General features: G+C 47.4%; 1 protein-coding gene across 3 annotated transcripts in view; it reads right to left on the bottom strand.

Annotated features, from left to right (window-relative positions):
- The window catches only part of ATF6 (activating transcription factor 6), a 1,455,481-nt gene that overhangs the window by 194,523 nt on the left and 1,241,864 nt on the right, over window positions 1-19,094 (bottom strand). For all 3 annotated transcript variants that reach the window (XM_078686796.1, XM_078686788.1, XM_078686804.1), the window contains one exon: window positions 3,045-3,112. In XM_078686796.1, the coding sequence (XP_078542922.1) occupies window positions 3,045-3,112 (68 nt within the window). The remainder of the gene's footprint in view (window positions 1-3,044; window positions 3,113-19,094) is intronic.

Here is a 19,094-nt window from a genome sequence, read left to right as displayed (position 1 = left end):
CCATTCATACCACGACATTAAAATACATGAAGAACATTTAAAAATAACAGTTCGAACAGAATACTACCTGGAATACGGAACACAGAATACATGAATTTCCTCGAGAACAGAACTGACTGGAACAGAAACTAGGTGCACTGCTGAAACAGTACGAAACTTACCGGTCTCATAAAGAGACACGTCAGGACCCGCATCCACCGAAGTGGACACTTCGTTTGTGGGTCTGTGTACCACCAACCCACGGACCAGAGTCAATTAAATTGACCCTGTCTAGATACTACCCCAGTAATGGTACTCACCGGGCAGCAAGAACGGAAGGCCTCAGACTGGACTGGACCGCTTCGACGACGGACGACGAACTTCGGACTTCAGTTACGGGTGGACCTCCGGATACCTCGGACCTTGGACTCTCGGCTTGGGCTCTGGTCGGGACTCGCCGCGTTCCTCCACCGTCTCGTTTGTATGCTGGACCGCCTCCTCCGTCTCCTCCGTGGGCCTGAGGGATACTTGAAGCAGAAATATCTGCCGGTGCGCAGAAGAGTTCCGTCACGACTGCAGAGGGTCAGGGGGTCGGCGTGGCTTCACCGACGCGTGGGGAAAGGGCAAGTCCCTATTCGGGCGCCATTATGTGGTAAATAAATAAATAATACCCTATTTTTGAATGAATAAATGAATAACAGATAGCTCAATAAATAAGAGTCAAGATTCGAGGTAGTAGGAGTTTTGCAGGTTTAATACAGCATAAGGACAGGAACAGGATGACCTGCACGGGAATAGGATGGCAGCTGCCGGGGACAGGATCGGGAATGACGGCGTCTAACTTTTAATAACAATACATGAGCATATATACATAACGCAAACACATAGCATTACATTGCAATAGGCGTAGCAGTGGGTGGAGCAATAGGCGTGACGCATAGCAGTCGTGAAAGATAAGGGTGAAAAGAGGTGTAACAGGGCGTATACATAGACATGTGATGCAAACGTAACAGAATATGTCATGAATGGGGCGGAAACCATGGAGGGGGCTACCTGAGGAGCCGGGACCTCTAACCTGATGGTGCGCGCAAACTAGCAATGACGTATCACTAGGAGAAGCTGGGGGCTATGAACTCTGTGCTAGGAGCAGAGACTGAAGTCTGGAGAGTCAGGGCGACATGTACCTAAGCAGTATCTAGTATCTGATGTTTAGAGAACATGTTGATATAAACTAGAAGTCAGGAGGGGAAAGGCTAACTTGATTCTAAGACTGGAGCATGCATTATTCTACATGTAGTGCGTGATGAAGAATATTAAATGACCATTAATACAGTATTTCTCTAACGTGGAGACGTGAAGGCTAGACAATGACGGAAACTATCGATGCGATTCAGTAGCTTTAGGAATGTAGAGAAGGAGGACTAAACTGATAACTGGAATCATAACATATTCTTGGCAGACTCAGAGGCAGAGCCAGGGTGAGCCGGGCACTGTGAGGCAGGAAGTAAGTGAAGGGTCGAGGATACAGGTGGGGGCTGTATCGCTCCTCAGCGAGGGTTCAGGAGACAGAAGCCGGATCTGGTGTCCGGGCCCTTTTGAGGCCTAGAAACGGGGACTTTTCAATAGAATAACGTGCACACTGAGAAGCGTGGCAACGTAGTTTTACATAGGCCTGATATTCGTAGTATTCACGAGAACTGGAACTGACATACTAGAGGTGGACACTACTGTAATTGCGTCTTGAATCGAACATGGGGAATACATATGCATATTTAATCATGCACACATAACATATGATGGATGACACGTAGGGACACAGAACATGGCAAAATTTACTTTTCCACAGTGGGTCCAAGGGGCCAGACTAGTGCCGGGGCTGCAATTGCCAGCATGGAACTAGTAGGGGGCCCCTCCCGAACCCATGGGGCCAGAAAGTGCATCGGCGGGTATGGGCTGCTCGGAAATAGCCTCATAATACTCTGGGAAGAGCAAAGCTATCCCAGGCTCTGGCTTAACCTCAGAGCCAGGTCTCCAACATTAACGCCCCCTCATCTCATTGGCCGGCAGACGAGAAAGTCTAAGACCTTTTCGACTTTTTTGTTTTTGCATGACTTACCCGAGTGGCCCAAGTACTTTGAGTATGACAAGGATCGTGCACTCCATGACCGATCCCGAGACCTTCCTCTCGAGCGGTATCAAGTGCATTGTGAAGTTGCTCGTCTGATGGCAAGAAGCTTGAGGGATCACTCCCTCAAGGTCTTGGGGTGCATGTGCAGCGATCGGCACAAGTCTTAACTCTCATGGTGGCATTCCAAGCACCAGAGTCATACAGGGGGCTTCACAATGACAAGTGCTGCAAAGTATGAAGCTTTTCTTCCTATTGGACATCCCTGCCACAACAGGAAAAGAACTCTCAAAAAAGCTTCAACAAAATATCAAAAAAGAACTGTCAAAAAGTGACTGAAGGGGTAGCTCTCTCAGGATCTATGCTGACTGCGCAGAAAGAAAAGAACGGTCATCAATGAGCTGGGGCGGTACCTATATCAGCACCGTGCACATCACATCCAGAGCGGCTGACGATACCACATGAACCTGATCGCTGCCACTAACTGACGTGCAGGGGTACTGCTCACAGCATTTTTTACAGATCAAGTCTGATGCCTGGGGATAATTCTAACGTAAGGAATCTGCAGTGAGAAGCTTGTATCAGATAAAGGAATCAGGTTGTCTGACACCAGATAATTATCCTCTAGGGACATTTCAAGACAAGCACCACTGTTTTGATTATATAGTGGAAAAAACACAAAATCACTGTAAACAAATTAACATTATATTTTAGGAGAAGCCTTATGAAATATACTTTGTAATGTTTTCTCCTGAAACTCAATTTTGAAAATATTTAACACACTATCATTTAAAAGTAAAGATGTGTATTTAGAAATAAAGAGGACACACTCGACTCAAAAGGAAAACTATTGCAAAACATAAGAGATGCAAAATTACAACACTCAAAAACAGTTTGATGAAAAAAGTCAGAAATATTGTCATCATTATTATAAACCTACTTCACGCTGACATCCGAGTATTGCATTGTTAAAAGCTGAGACTCCTCATTACTCTTTTCCTGAGTTTTCTAAAAACAAAAAAACACACCAGATTTATAAAAATATTGTCAAAAAACAGTGCACAACTAAGGAGAGAGAGCACCCTGCTACTTTAAATAACTTTCCTTACACATTTTGTACTTGCAGCTTTTTTCCAGTGGTCAACAGCCATACATGTCATTGTTGCAAAATCATGCTATGGTTGCTATACAAGTATATTCCGTACAGTAAAGTGGAGAAAAGGATTTACCGTATATATGAGAATACACTGCAAAAGGAGCATAGGAAACATAAACTTGAATGAATTGACATCTCTCAGCAATTACACCCTAACCCATCCTGAGGACATGACAGATGTCCAGGAACTCGCTAAAACAAATCCATGACAAACATTCTAAACTCAATTGTGCCCTTCAAACTGAAAAGAATGTGCACCAAACACTCAAATCCTTGGTACAATGGTAGCCTAAATGCCGAAAGACGCAATCTGAGGCTAGCTGAATGATTGTGGAAATTCTCTCAGTCCCTCGCACACCTCAAGCACCTTAGATCTCTGAGGAACATTTATAACAAATGCAGCATAGCTCAAAAGCAAACTTGTTTAGAAAACAACTTGAAAAAGCCAGTAATCAACCTGAAAAACAGCTTAAACTTGCCAACTTCAATCCAATAGGCAACCCAACCCTTTACTCCGGTCTAGTCCACAGCCTAACTGCAAGGAACTTGCAGGCTTCTTCCTGGGAAAGATGGAAAAGCTAGAAAGCGACTTACAGACAGAATTTGATCGGCTTCCGTTATATCACACAACAGCCACCCCCCCCCGCCCAACATCGCTGAGATTTCGAGACAACCCCCAAAAACAACACTTCATAAAACTCATTCAAAACTGTCAATGACATTGCCATTGTTAAAATCTTAACAGCACTGAAACTGTCAGACCACATCATAAACAGGCTTCTTTTGAATCTCTTCAGTGAGATTAAAACCCCTATACTCCCAGTCTGGACCGTGATAGTAAATGCTTCATTACTTTAAGGCACTATACCAGGCTGTCTTAAGTCCGGGCGGGTAAGCCCCATTTTTGAAAAAAACATGGCAAATTACATGGGCCTAAACAACTTCTGCCTTATCTCCAACATTCTGACTCTGTTGAAGCTCCTTGAGAAATGTGTCCATGCCCAAATAAGCAATGACATAGAACAATTCCAACTTATATACCAATACCAATCCGGCTTCCAATTTTTAGGATAAGTATGAGTATATGTTCCTTTTCTGTAGGTGGATTAATTCAAGGTTAAATCCTTTTCTCTTAGTTGCAAACACAATTCGAATGTTAAGAATTCATTCCATCTTCATTGAAATTTTCCCCAAAATGTCTTTATTGATTCGACATTAAACACAAACAGCCGACACGTGTTTCGCCCTATGTGGCGAGTGACGTCAGGGCTTTCTCAAGGCTATTTCAGTTTCATTTGAACATTCCTTAAATTTCTTCAGATTTCGTTGATGTACAAGACAACAAGGATGGTCCCATCACATACGGAACTCTTTGAAGGACATCGCTAACTGGGGAGATTTAACCCCAATGAAAATTCTATGTGGGAAACCATCCTTGTGCAGTCTCGCTCCGAGACTTTATGTTTTCTAGAGTGGAGCTTGAACCCGCCCCTCTTCTCCATTGGCTGGCTTCCTAAACGGAGGCCAGCCATTGGAGAAGAGGGGCGTCTGTCAGTTTTTCTGATTGGGGGGTGTGTTTGTTGCGGTCTTTTCTCTCCGTAACGTCATCCCTCCAAAACACGCTCCCCAATCCGAAAAAGCCGGGGCCGTTTATTGTGAGTAGACGCCTACATTAGAGCCTCCTACCCGGCTATGCAGCCTGCATTCGACACAGCTACCTGGCTCTGCGTCCTTAATTAGAACCGCAGACCAGGTTCTGCATCTTCAATCAGTTCCTCGCACCGACCTCTGTCCCCTGATGCTCTGTCCTATGAATTACACTGTTGCACCTGGTGCTGCCCCCGAATTCGACTCTCCTCCCTTGAATAACATTCTCAGCCCTCGACTTGCTGAATTGACACCCCTGCCTTTCATTCTGCTCCTTCAATACCTCCCTCTCGCAGGCCCTGACCCCTGAATTGCTCTATCACCCCTGGCTGTTATGCCCTCGCTCTGTCAGCACCCCTCTCCCATTGTCTCCTTCCATCCAGGCCCGGCCCCAGGTCTCCCTCTTCCGGCCCTCCCAGGCTGCTCTCCGCCCCGCAGCTGCTTTGGCCCTGCGGCCGGGCGCGCTGACCCCTTCCAGCTTGTCTTCGGCCGCCATGGGACAGGGGGGAAGGGTCAGTGGGGGCCGCAGCACCCCCTTCGCCTCATCTCCATCCTCCTGCCGCGGCTCGTCGCAGGAAGCGGAAGTGACGCCATCACATCACTGCACCGTTGCGGCCAGACACTTTTCAACAAACTTTATTGAACTACAGGTATGGAGCGAAACCAACTGGATCTGTACGTTATTAACTCGTTCGAGGGGCAGTTCCTATGTTTAGACAAAATAAACCTTGTGATTAATGTCTTCGGAATTTTAAACATTTATCTTGATATATTTCACAGGCATAATAGTAGAGGCTGCTAACCTTGAGTCTGCGTACAAGTGAAATGTCCATATCTGCGATATGCGTTAGTCTGTATGTGGAGAGGTCTCTGCTTTGAAAGTCTTAAAAAATGCTGTATATTTTAATTTTTTTACAAAATATTGTGTTTCCTCTCACTTAATACGCCTACCAGTTCGCATTCGTCTCCCTTTCCCCTGCCCCTGTATACCCTCACGTGTCCTGCTTGTCATATAATGCATTTTGACATTACATGCCAGCAAGATTGTTGGAAAATCTGAAACTTTCCCTCCCCCCACGTCCCCATCTCACTGGCATAGCCTCGCCCCCGCCCATAGCTCCCCTCTAAAGTGTCCATGTTCAATGTCTGAGCCCAGTATTACTCGGTTTGGAGTTTGAGGAAACTGTATGCCCAGCACGGATGCCACCCCAGGCCGCCTGACACAAAGGACTGGATTGCAGACTTTCAGATCACCCGCTTTGTAATTTGCATTTCGGCCACGGATCCTGTAAAGTTTTCAGACTGTGCCAACAGACTAAGGTTCATTTCCACTTTGATGTGAAGATGCGTTTTGAGGCAATCGCTGTTTTACTTTTTCAAAGGACCAAAGTTCTTGCATCGGGGAAGCACAGATTACAACATCGGTGGTAGATGCCCTGTTCAGCCCCTGCATTTCAGATGCTGGCAGCGTTTAGTAAAGACAGGACTGTATCTGAAGTATACTCGAGGATCAAAGGCAGAGTCTGTGGGTCTAGCGCGCAGATTCTGGCGGGATGATGCGCACATCTATTGTTATAGACGCTTCCCCAGGAGCTCGGCGGGCGCCACTCTGCAGGGCGTGGGAGAGACCAAATGAAGACCCGCCGTGCCTGTAAGAAGGGGAGCTCACAAAAGCAGATGCAGGAGCCAAGGATGGAGAGCTGCAGAACCAGGGGGGGACGCAGGCTTCTGCACATCCACCACCACATCCACCAACACTACATCCACCTCCACACCCACTACCACACCACACCCACCACCACATCCACCACCACCACCACATCCACCACCACCACATCCACCACCATCACCACCACATCCACCATCACCACCACATCCACCATCAACACCACATCCACCATCAACACCACATCCACCACCACCACCACGTTCACCACATTCACCACCACCACCATATCCACCACCTCCACCACACCCACCAACACATCCACCACATCCACCACCACATCCACCAACACCACCACCACCACCACATCCACCACCACCACATTCAACACCACATTCACCACCACATTCACCACCACATTCACCACCCCATCCACCACATTCACCACCACATTCACCACCACATCCACCACCACATCCACCACCACATTCACCACCACATCCACCACATCCACCACCACCACATCCGCCACATCCACATCCACCACCACCACTTGCCTCTGCCCCCTGTTTGTGCTCAGTTGTGATTGTTTTTCTGCCCTCTGTTTCCTCGTTGTGATCTGTTTTTCTGCCCTCTGTTCCCTCGTTGTGATTGTTTTTCTGCCCTCTGTTCCCTCGTTGTGATTGTTTTCCTTGCCTCTGTTCCCTCGTTATGATTGTTTTCCTTGCCTCTGTTCCCTCGTTGTGATTGTTTTTCTTGCCTCTGTTCCCTCGTTGTGATTGTTTTTTCAGGCCTCTGTTCCCTGTGTGTGGAGGGGGCTCTGTGTGTGTTGGGGGACTCTGTGTGTGTGATCGTTTTTTCTGGCCTCTGTTCCCTGTGTGGGGGGCTCTGTGTGTGTGGGGGGGCTCTGTGTGTGTGTGATCCTTTTTTCTGGCCTCTGTTCCCTGTGGGGGGCTGTGTGTGTGTGTGTAGGGCTCTCTGTGTGTGTGTGGCTCTCTGTGTGTGTGTGGCTCTGTGTGTGTGTGTGGCTCTGTGTGTGGGGGGTCTGTGTGTGTGTGTGTGGCTCTGTGTGTGTGTGGGGCTCTGTGTGGGTGGGTGGGGCTCTGTGTGTGTGGGTGGGGCTCTGTGTGTGGGGGGGGGGCTGTGTGTGTGTTTGTGGCTCTCTGTGTGTGGCTCCTGTGTGTGTGGCTCTGTGTGTGTGTGTGTGTGGCTCTCTCTGTGTGTATGTGGCTTTCTGTGTGTGTGTGTGGCTCTGTGTGTGTGTGTGTGGCTCTGTGTATGTGTGTGGGGCTCTGTGTGTGTGTGGGGCTCTCTGTGTGTGGGGGGCTCTGTGTGTGGGGGGCTCTGTGTGTGGGGGGCTCTGTGTGTGGGTGGGGCTCTGTGGGTAGCTTTTTTTGTATGTGGCTCTATGTGTGGGTGGCTCTGTGTGGGTGGCTGTGTGTGTGTGGGTGGCTCTATGTGAATGACTGTGTGGGTGGCTCTGTGTGTGTGTGTGTGTGGGTGGCTTTGTGTGTGTGGCTCTGTGTGTGGGTGCAAATGCAATAGGTCTCGCATTTGCAAGAGATTAAGCTATTGGCATTGTAAATGGCAATGCCATTTATTTATATGTTTTAAAAACAAAAACATAAATAAAAATATTGTCATGAGCAATGCCAATAGCTCTAACTTTAACAAATGCCGAGACCATTGCATTGTAAATGCTTGTTTTTATTATGCACGGGATGTCCAGGTGGTGGGAAGGATTAGTTACTTACCTGTAATCCTAGTTCTCTTCCAGGGGTATCCTCATCAAAGTCATAAGCATTAGAATATTCCCGCCCATGTGCGGGACCCCGGAAACACTATATTATATGTGCCCCACATATATATACTCATATATATATAAATACATATATATATATAACATGCAATAGCAGCCAATAAAAACAGAGCTGAAATATGCTGTGTAGAATTTTCACCATACATGTAATAATAATAAGCATTAGAAACATGAGAAACAACACAAAGTTTGTTTTAGAAACTGTTTTAATGCTCAGAAAGCAGTAGAAATTCTTATAACTCACTGGAAGCATAGAAAGCTCCCAGGCTGCATTGCAAACACACAGTCTAAAAAGACTGAAAAGCTAACCTGTAGCTACATAGCAATAAACTGACACCGTGCCTTTAAGGCACTCATGACCCCCAGTATCCCATCATGCCTCAGGGGTGACAGTTAGGTCAGTTGTTCTTTTCGGAGACTGAAAATAAACCCAATAACAAATAGGTTAACCATATCTCCTTATTAAAGAATGTCCTTTGCCCGGGGAGGCGGGAGGGTTGCTTATGACTTTGATGAGGATACCCCTGGAAGAGAACTAGGATTACAGGTAAGTAACTAATCCTTCTCTTCCAGGGGATCCTCATCAATAGTCATAAGCATTAGAATAGAATAGCGAGCCTCACCTCATCTCCCTGCGGGCAAAGGAGTAACAATACAGTAATAAACCATATTAAGCCTAGTATTCACTAAGCTTGTACAGGCCGTAGGCTACCCAAATAGATTCCTCAAAGAGGCTTGTCCTACTTGAGTATCGGCCCTGGAATCAGACTCGAGACAGTAATGTCTCGTAAAGGTATGAACTGATTTCCAAGTCGCAGCCTTGCATATCTCTGACATTGGAATGTCGTGCAAGAAGGCTACTGTAGCGGCCTACCCTCTAGTGGAATGCGCTTTGGGTGACTGCAACAAAGGCTTGCCTGCAAGCTGATAAGCCAATTTAATGCAAGAGACAATCCATCTCGCGATGGAGCTCTTGGCCGCTGGAAAACCTGTTCGCATTGAACCATAGTTCACAAACAGTTGATCCATTTTCCTAATCCCTTTGGTCATTTCCAAATAGAACTTGAGCACTCTTTTAAGATCTAAGGAGTGAAGTGACCGCTCGGCTGGGGTCGTAGGATTTGGAAAAAATTAAGGGAGGGAAATGGACTGATTTATATGAAAATCAGAGATGACTTTAGGTAGGAAAGCTGGATGAGCCCTTAGGACTACCCTATTGTGATGAAAGATAGTGTATGGTTCTTTCGCACAGAGAGCTTGAATCTCGCTGACTCTGCGAGCAGAGGTAATCGCCACCAAAAAGGCCGCCTTCCAAGAGAGATGTTGCAAAGAGGCCTTGTGGATGGGCTCAAAAGGTGGTGACATTAACCTGGATAGCACCATGTTTAATTCCCATGGAGGAGAAGGATTTCACACAGGGGGATACACTTTCTTCAACCCCTGGAGGAAGTCCTTAACCACTGGAACCTGAAAGAAAGAAACCTGATCTGGTGATTTTCTGTATGCTACTATGGCTGACAAATGCACCCTAATAGAAGCGTATTTCAAACCAGCAGTAGCTAGGGAAAGGAGGTATGGCAAGATGACGTCCTCCTGACCTTTAGTCGGATCAAGGTGATGATCCCTACACCATAGGAAAAACCGCTTCCACTTAAACGCATAAGACGTTCTCGTGGAAGGTCTCTTAGCCTCCTTTAAAATATTCATGCACTCAGGAGGCAAGTTCAAATGTCCATATTGCAGGACCTCAGGAGCCATGCTGTTAGGTTCAATGATGGGAGGTTGGGATGCATTATCCTCCCGTTCATTTTGCTCAACAGGTCCGGCCTGCAAGGGAGTCGTCTGTGTGGACACACAGACAGATGTAGAATGTCCGGGTACCACCACTGCCGCGGCCAATCCGGAGCTATCAGGATCATTTCCATGTTCGACCTGCAGAGCTTGGAAACTACTCTCGGAATCAGAGCCAGGGGAGGAAACGCGTAAGCGAACGTCCCTGACCAATCCATCAGCAGAGCATTCCCCTGAGTCCCTGGCCGGTGGAACCTGGACGCGAAGGCGTGGCATTTGGAGTTTTCGTCGTCTGCAAACAAATCTATGGTTGGACGACCCCAGCAACGAAAAAGCTCTTTCACCACATCGTCGTTTAGCACCCAGTCTGGCTGATCTTCGAAGTGCCTGCTGAGTGCGTCTGCTTTTACGTTCAACTCGCCTGGCAGGTGCACCGCCACTATCGTGAGGCCTCGAGAGAGGAGCCAATGCCAGATTGCCTGAGCCTCTCGAGACAGAGGGCGAGATCTTGTGCCTCCTTGTTAGTTCAGATAGAACATGGTGGTCGTGTTGTCCGTCTGAACTAGGACTGAGTTGGACTCTATCGCTGGTAAAAACGCTTTGAGAGCCAGGAATACCGCTCTGAGTTCCAGCATATTGATGTGGTATGTCTGCTCCTGCGCAGACCACAGGCCTTGAATCTGAAGCGGACCCATATGCGCACCCCAACCTTGTAGCGAGGCATCCGTCACTATCGACTGGTTTGGAAGAGGCTGGTGAAACCGAACCCCCACCAGCAGATTCTTTCTCCGTGTCCACCATTTGATGGCGTCTTTCGTCGCTTGGGAGAGCTTGATGCGATCCTCCCAAAGTCCTGTCGCCTGGTCCCATTGATCCTCCAGGGCCTGCTGTAGAGGCCGCATTCTCAGCCTTGCCTTTGGGATGAGAAAGATGCAGGATGCCATGGAACCCAGCAGGGATGCGACTTGTCGGGCTGTTGGAAGCCGTGAGTCTATCAGAATTCCACATTTCTGGTTCAGGGAAAAAAGTCTCTTCTCCGAAGGAAACGCTTTTCCCACTTTTGTGTCCAGAACGGAGCCTAGGTAGTGAATTGACTGTGTAGGCCGCTGGACTGACTTCTCCAGATTCACATGGAGACCGAGCCTGTGCAATTGGAGAAGACACAGATGTAGATCGTGCTTTACCCGCACTGGAGACTGACCTTTTAGGAGCCAGTCGTCCAAGTATGGGTATAGGAAGAGTCCCTTCTTGTGCAGAAAAGCCGCCACCACCGCCATGCATTTGGTGAAGACTCGTGGTGCGGACTTGAGACCGAAGGGTAGCACCGTGTACTGATAGTGTTTGTTCCCTACGACAAACCTCAAGTACTTGCGATGTTGTTGAGCAATTGGGATGTGAAAGTACGCATCTTGCAAGTCCACCTTACACATCCAATCTCCGACTTGAAGATGTGGGCATATTTGGTGAAGAGCCAGCATGCGGAACTTTTCTCTGATGATGATCTTGTTTAGAAGTCGTAGATCGAGTATTGGTCTGAACTTGTCCTCCTGATCTTTTTTGGGGACAAGAAAGTACCTGGAGTAAACTCCCTTTCCTCTTTGAGCGAGAGGAACCTCCTCTATCGCTCGCTTTTGTAGTAGGACTGTTACCTCTCTTCAGAGCAAGCTTAGTTGGTGAGGGGAAGCGCTCTTTGGAGGTATGTTCTTTGGAGGAGCAAGGAAACGTAGTTTGTATCCATTGCGCAGTATATTCAGCACCCACTGATCCTTGGTGATGCTGACCCACTCTGCCAGGTGTTGTGAAGCACTTCCTCCCACTGGAGTGGGCAACGGCGCCAGAGGAAGCCACTGATCAGGCTTTTCCTCCTCTTGTAGTGGTAGAAGATTGTTGATGACCTCCTCTACCTCTGCCAGGTTAACCTCGAAACTGGGGTTTTCCTTGGGCTTTACTTTGGGACCATTGAGGGGTTTGAACCCTCTGTTGAGCCCCTCTCCCCCTGTTGGGCTTGAAACAACGCTTGAACTCTTTCTTCTTTTCCAAGCCCACCGCTTTCACTGTGTCCAGTTCCGTCTTCATTCGGGTCATTTCTTCGTCCGCATGCTCACCGAAAAGAGCGGAACCCGAAAAGGGGAGATTAAGGATGCGATGTTGAGCATCCGGCTTCAGGCCTGTCAAGCGCAACCATGCCGATCTCCTGGCACAAACCCCATGAGAATAGGAATGCGCCGACAGGACAGCACCATCCGCAGCCGTGCTTATCATCTGATTCGCCACCAGACATCCTTCAGTCACGGTCTCTTCAAAGTCCTGCTGGTCTTCTTTTGGCAGCTTGGCTTTGAACCTTTCCATAGAGTCCCATAAGGCTCTGTCGTACCGACCCAGAAGTGCAGCCGCACTAGAAACCTTAAGAGTCGACGCAGCTGAGTTGCAAACTTTGCGACCCCAGGAGTCTTGCGTCTTGCTGTCCTTGTCTGGGGGGACGGAAGAAGAACCTGCCACTGCGTGTGTATTCCTCGCCGCCGCCACAATAACAGAGTCTGCTGGCGGGTCCGATGTTACAAAAACCGGGTCAGAAGAGGCCGGTTTGTATTTCTTTTGGATGCGGGCTGGCACCGCTCTGATAGCCGCCGGAGTTAGGAATACCTCCTTGACAGGATCTATAATCCCCGGAACTAATGGCAGTAGAGGACGGGTGATCGCCTTTGTGTGTAAAGTCTCAAAAATGACTGTCGTGGTAACCTGAGGGACAGACATTTCAATGTTCAGCTTCTGAGCTCCTCTTTGCAAGACGTCCAGATACGTGCCAATGTCATCCACTGGGGAGGATCTGGACGTAGGACTGTCCGTCAAAGTAGGGGAGTAGTCCCTCTTGGAAGACCTGGTAGAAGAGTTAGAGGAAGTAGACGGAGTTCGTCGACGTCTACGGTGGACACTGTGCCTCCTCTCTTTAGATCGTTTCGAACGCACTTCTCGTCTAGGAGAGCGAGACCTGACCCGCTCCTCTGGGTCTTTTCTGGGAGATCGGGTCCTTCTGGGAGATCTAGTCGGTGTTCTCACCGGAGATTTGCGCCTGGGAGGGCTATGCTTGTCCATCTCCTCCACTAGATCCTGAAGAGGAGACCTGTGCTGCGAGCTGGCGTAGTCCTGCATACGTTTTGCAGCCCCAGAATCTCTCCAATGATCCAAAGACCTATACCATCTAGGTGAAAGTCTGACTTTATCCGCCCAAGGGTCCGTCCGACGCTCAGGTGACTTGCGTACTGGACTTCTGGACTTCGAAGATGTAGTTGAGGAGCCAGAGGACCTTGAGGTGAAATGACGGGAAGCTGACTCCGTTACCATCACCACATCTGAACATCTCGACGCCGAGCGATCTTCCCTCGTGGTCGAGTGCTTTCGGGGAGTCGGCGGATCAAACAATCTTGTTTTTTAATGTCTATGCGAGGATGTATGGTCTCTCGACGTCGAGCGGCGGTGAGCAGCCGCCGTCGACGGAGCCCTCTCCCTCGACGTCAAACGACGATGCCCAGTCGTCGACGGAAGTCTCGACGTCGAACGACGATGTCCTGTCGTCGACGAAGCACCCTGCCTCGACGTCGAGTGACGATGTCTAATCGTCGACGGAGGTCTTTCTCTCGACGTCGAACGGTGATGATCAGCCGTCGACGGAGATTTCTGCCTCGACGTCGAATGTCTGTGCGACGACGGTGGAGGGGTATTGGACACCCTCGACGCCGAGAGCTGACGAGACACCGACGGAGACTGCATCCTCGACGCTGATCGACTCTTCCCTGTCGACGGCAGAGGGGTCTTGGTCCTCGACGCCGAACGTCGCTTCTTCGACGACGGCGGAGGAGTCACACTTCTCGACGCCGGTCGACGTCTGGATGACGACGGCGGAGGGGTGACCTCCCTCGACGCCGGTCGTCGCCTGGTTGACGACGGCGGAGGGGTCCTGGATCTCGACGCCGACCGTCGCCCGGTTGACGGCGGCGGAGTTCCCTTCCTCGACGTCGGACCTGGATCCTTCGACGTCGTCGACGTACCTGGTCTTCTCTTCGACGGCGAGCCCGCCGTCGACGGTAGTTTAGACGATGAATGATCCACCGGTGGTTCTTTTCTCAGCGCCGAGCCCGACACTGAGGGTGAGGGGTATGAAGACTTCTTTCTGGAAGATGAATGAGTCTTCTTGGAGCCCTTCCTCACCGGAGATCTTCCTCTTCATGACCTATGAGCTAGGCCATAAATGCGAATCCTCTCCCTGTCTTTTAAAGTTCTTCCTGACAGGTGTTCACAATGAGGACAGGTGCCTGGATCATGTTCCTCAGGCAGACACAGGATACAGACGTCGTGGTTGTCTGACTTGGCCTTCTTGTTGCCACAAGAAGGGCATTTGTCAAAGAGTGAAGGCATTTTCAGGAGAAAATGCTCACCAAATTGACTGAAAAAGACAGTATCTTACTTGACTAGATGTTAAATGTCGAGTAAGAACAAAAAATTGTCAAAAGTGAAGAGTTTTTCTGTCAAAAAACAGGAAAATTAGTGGAGCTGTGTAACCAGGGTCCTTCTCTGAAGGAGCCGGAAAGAACAACTGACCTAACTGTCACCCCTGAGGCATGATGGGATACTGGGGGTCATGAGTGCCTTAAAGGCACGGTGTCAGTTTATTGCTATGTAGCTACAGGTTAGCTTTTCAGTCTTTTTAGACTGTGTGTTTGCAATGCAGCCTGGGAGCTTTCTATGCTTCCAGTGAGTTATAAGAATTTCTACTGCTTTCTGAGCATTAAAACAGTTTCTAAAACAAACTTTTTGTTGTTTCTCATGTTTCTAATGCTTATTATTATTACATGTATGGTGGAAATTCTACACAGCATATTTCAGCTCTGTTTTTATTGGCTGCTATTGCATGTTTTATATATATATGTATTCATATATATATGAGTATATATATGTGGGGCACATATAATATAGTGTTTCCGGGGTCCCGCACATGGGCGGGAATATTCTAATGCTTATGACTATTGATGAGGATCCCCTGGAAGAGAATTTCACCATCCTGCTGTGTCTGACAGAGTAGGCCTCATCCAGGCCCTGCTCTGTCAATCACATTTTCACTGTGGCTGGCACTGCAAAGTAACTAAGGAATTATCCGAAGTGAGCCGTTTGTGTATTTGTCTGCTTATGTGTTCGTGTTTGCCTGATATTGTGTACGTTTGAGAGAGAAATGAGATCAGCGAGGAAGAGAATCTGGACACTGAGGGGACATTTGAAAAGAAATGCATAGAACAGTATTTTCTGTGTGTTAGTGTTTGCACTCTACAAGATATAAGGATTGCACTTAAGGCAAGCAAGTAGAAAGAGTAGGAAATTAAGAAGATGCTAATATTACAAAAACAAGGAAACATTAACATTTCGTGTTTGCCCTTCATTTCTTGTAATTAGTTAACCCCTTTATTTATATTGATACATTTCTCACTTGTTTTGGTATGTTGTGCAAGTGGTGTAAAACTCACTATTAATGATTCTATGCCAGCGTCACGTTGGTCCTTGGACGCACTAATTATTAGCCTGAAAAATGGCTTGGCTGCACTCATAGTTTACAAACTTCTTCCACTGTGATTTAGGACTTGTTCCAAACAAGTCTTCACACAACACCAAAATGAATACTCAATAGAGGTGTCTTTGTATCATCATGAATTGCTCGGCCTCTAACCCCGTCCACTAGCCACAACCCTCGCTCAATTTAATGAGTGCCTGCACTTATATTTTCCCATTTAAAGCACTGGTTGGAGGGGTGACCCAGCTCAGCCTCGTTGGGCCGCAGACTGATGTAGATGGGCTCTCCCTTGGCCCGGGCGAATCACGCTCAGTGGGGCTGCGGCGACGTTCAGTAGTGTCTTGGTGTGCGTGGCAGGGCGGGCAGTCGGGACACATAGTCACAGGCGGCAGGGAATGTTCCCCCGCGGCTTCTCTCCAGAGTGGCAGCAACAAGCAGGCAAGAAACAGCCCCTGTGTCAGTGGGGTGGTGGCAATGATAATTAGCGTGTGTCCAGGCGGGTGTGGCAGTGCAGGCAGTCTGGGACGTGTAGTCCCCTGCAGCCGGAAATGTTTGCCGCGGCTTCTACCCAGCGTGGCAGCAACAAGCAGGCAACAAACACCATCGTTTTCCAACTTTAGTGCACTCTATATAGTATTTCCAGATCAGAAGTCGGAACATGGCCCACATATATACTTCCTTGTCATGAGAATATTAATGTTTAAAATAATTTTTCTAATATATAAAGGCTATCGCTGAGCATGAGAGAATTGAGAATATTTTAATTGTGGGAGATTTTAATGCTATTCAATTTGCCTGATTTGTAGAGCGCATGGCCATCCGATGAGGGTTTCCCGGCACTCTCTGATCTAACTGAGTGAGAATAACTGGAATGACTGGGCGAAGAGGTAGGTTTTTAGTTTCTTTCCAAAGCTCAGGCAGTTTTCGTCCATTCTCAAGCTGATAGGCATAGAGTTCCAAAGTTTGGATGCCAGAAAAGGAACTAACTCCACTTCTAGCTCTCCTGACTCTGGAAACAATGAGAAGACCAGGGATGTTGGGCCTAAGAGCTGTTGGCCTGGTGAGGGGAGATCAGCTGATGAAGGACCTGTGGACTCTAGGATGATCAACTGGCATGGGTGCAAATTCAGGACGGTGAGTGTAGAAATTCAGGACAAAGGGTCAAAATTCAGGACAAAAATTCAGGACAGGTCAAAATTCAGGACAAAACTTCAGGACAAAGGGTAAGTTTTACAAACACTTCTGAGGAGGTCGTGCAATAGTATATAAGTAAGTAAATAGACAACCACTTAAATACAAGTCAAAATACATTTATATTAGGTTGAGTTAATCGTGCACTTCAAGTTTTTTCAGTATGCCCTCAGCTTGCTACCTTAGACGATTCAAAACTCGCATCTCGCTCCAGCAGGTACATTAGTCACCAGACAATGGTGAACCACACCTGAATATAAGTGAGGCCGCTTTTGTTGAGGAATGAAAACTACTGGATATACAAGGAACTTTGCAGTGCCAGTCCCCAGTATCTAAACCGCCCCCCCCCCTCTCGAGCCTCCAAGGGAAACACCCGACCCGGCCAGTCAGGCCTTGCCACCACACGCCAATGGTGCCCCTCGTCTTCACATAGACTGTCTCTCATGTGTATTTAATTTCTTTTATAGTGTTACTCATTGCATGTATGTAGGGCAGGGTGTCGGAGTGCAATACATCACACACACACATTATATAGAGACAATGAATCACATAAATGTGAAAGTCAATGTATAGGAAATGTTACTTAATATAATGGGTGCTACAAGGTGTAATTCTTTCATCTATCATTCAGTCTTTCACTATTCATTCTGTCCTTCCATCTGTGTGCCCATCTATAGCCAAACATATTAAACCATTTGCAAACCTATCCACCATGTATCCTTCCATCCATCATTTCACTCATCCATCCCTCCATCCACCCTTTCACTCATCCGTCCAGTATTCATCCATCTACCCTTTCACCCCATCCATCCTTACACTTATCCATCCTTCTTCCACCCATCCATCTATTCACTCATCCATCCAGCCATTTACCCCTACACCCATCCAGCCATTCTTTCACTTAATCATCCACCCAGTCACTTGTCCTTCCACCAATTCACCCTTTCAGTCATTCATCCTCCCTTTCTATCTCCATCCCCCATTCACTTATCCATCCATCCATCCTTCCACCCACCCATCTACTTATCCATTCATGAATCCATCCATTGACCCTATTACTCATCCATCCTTTCATTCATCCATCAATCCGCTCTCTCATCCATCCACCCTTTCACTTCACTCATCTATACATCCTTTTGTCTATCTACCCCCTTTCACTCACTCATCAATCCTTACATCCACTCTTTCACTCATCCATCCATTCACTTGTCAATTCATCAATCCATCCATTCTTTCACTCACCCATTAATCCATCCATCCTTTAACTCATCCATCCACCCATTCACTCACCTATCTAACCGTTCACTTATCCAGCCATCCTTTCACTCACTCATCCACCCTTCCACCCATACAGCCATCTATTTACCTTTTCTCTCATCCATCCATCCTTTTTCATTATCTATCCATTCACCCATTCATTCATCCATTCAGGTTCATACGTCTTTATTTCGATAAAATTCATCATAAAAGACTACATGCAACATCCTTCTTTACAACTTAAAATACATAGTCATCCGAATAATACTGGTTTAAAACACATTAATATAAATACATAAAACAGTATTAAATTGGCATATTTAGACGTTCTAAAAAATACAGTGCAATTAATAACATCACAAAGTTAATTAGATCTCAAGTAATAATGTGGTGCCTAGCTCTAATAACCCAGGCCCAACCCAAAAATTTGGCAACCGCTACAGCCACCGGAATAGATGTTATAGACCTCAGCTTCCACAGCGCTTCCTGGCCCACCCGTGTATTCAAGTTCTTACAGATTGGTTTTAACCATTTTCTCCTGGGGGCCAGGTATACTGGGCAAACAAAAAAGACATGGCCCTTAGATTCTTTCTGATCACAACACCACGGACAAGTGGCCAATGACTCACCCCCCATTTATGTGTAAATGATCTTAGAGGTAATGCCCCGACTCTAAATTGGTGATACAATTTCCTATCTAAACTCGTGGTAATAGTATCCAAGTACATTTCAAACAGGGGGCGACCTTGTGTAATAAAACCGACCAGTCAGAGAAGCTGTATCTGACTGGACTGCTAGCTGGTTTTTTAGAGCCGCCCAGTAGAGGTCCTTAAATGCCTTTTTAGGAGGAGAAACATTTGTTCCGGGGTTCATCCACAGCTCACTTAGACCCATGGACTCCAAAGT

This window comes from Lissotriton helveticus, chromosome 1_1, assembly GCF_964261635.1.
Source record: "Lissotriton helveticus chromosome 1_1, aLisHel1.1, whole genome shotgun sequence".
Lineage (NCBI taxonomy): Eukaryota > Metazoa > Chordata > Amphibia > Caudata > Salamandridae > Lissotriton > Lissotriton helveticus.
The sequence above is the reverse complement of the archived record's forward strand: the minus strand, read 5'-3'. Positions and strand labels throughout refer to the sequence as shown.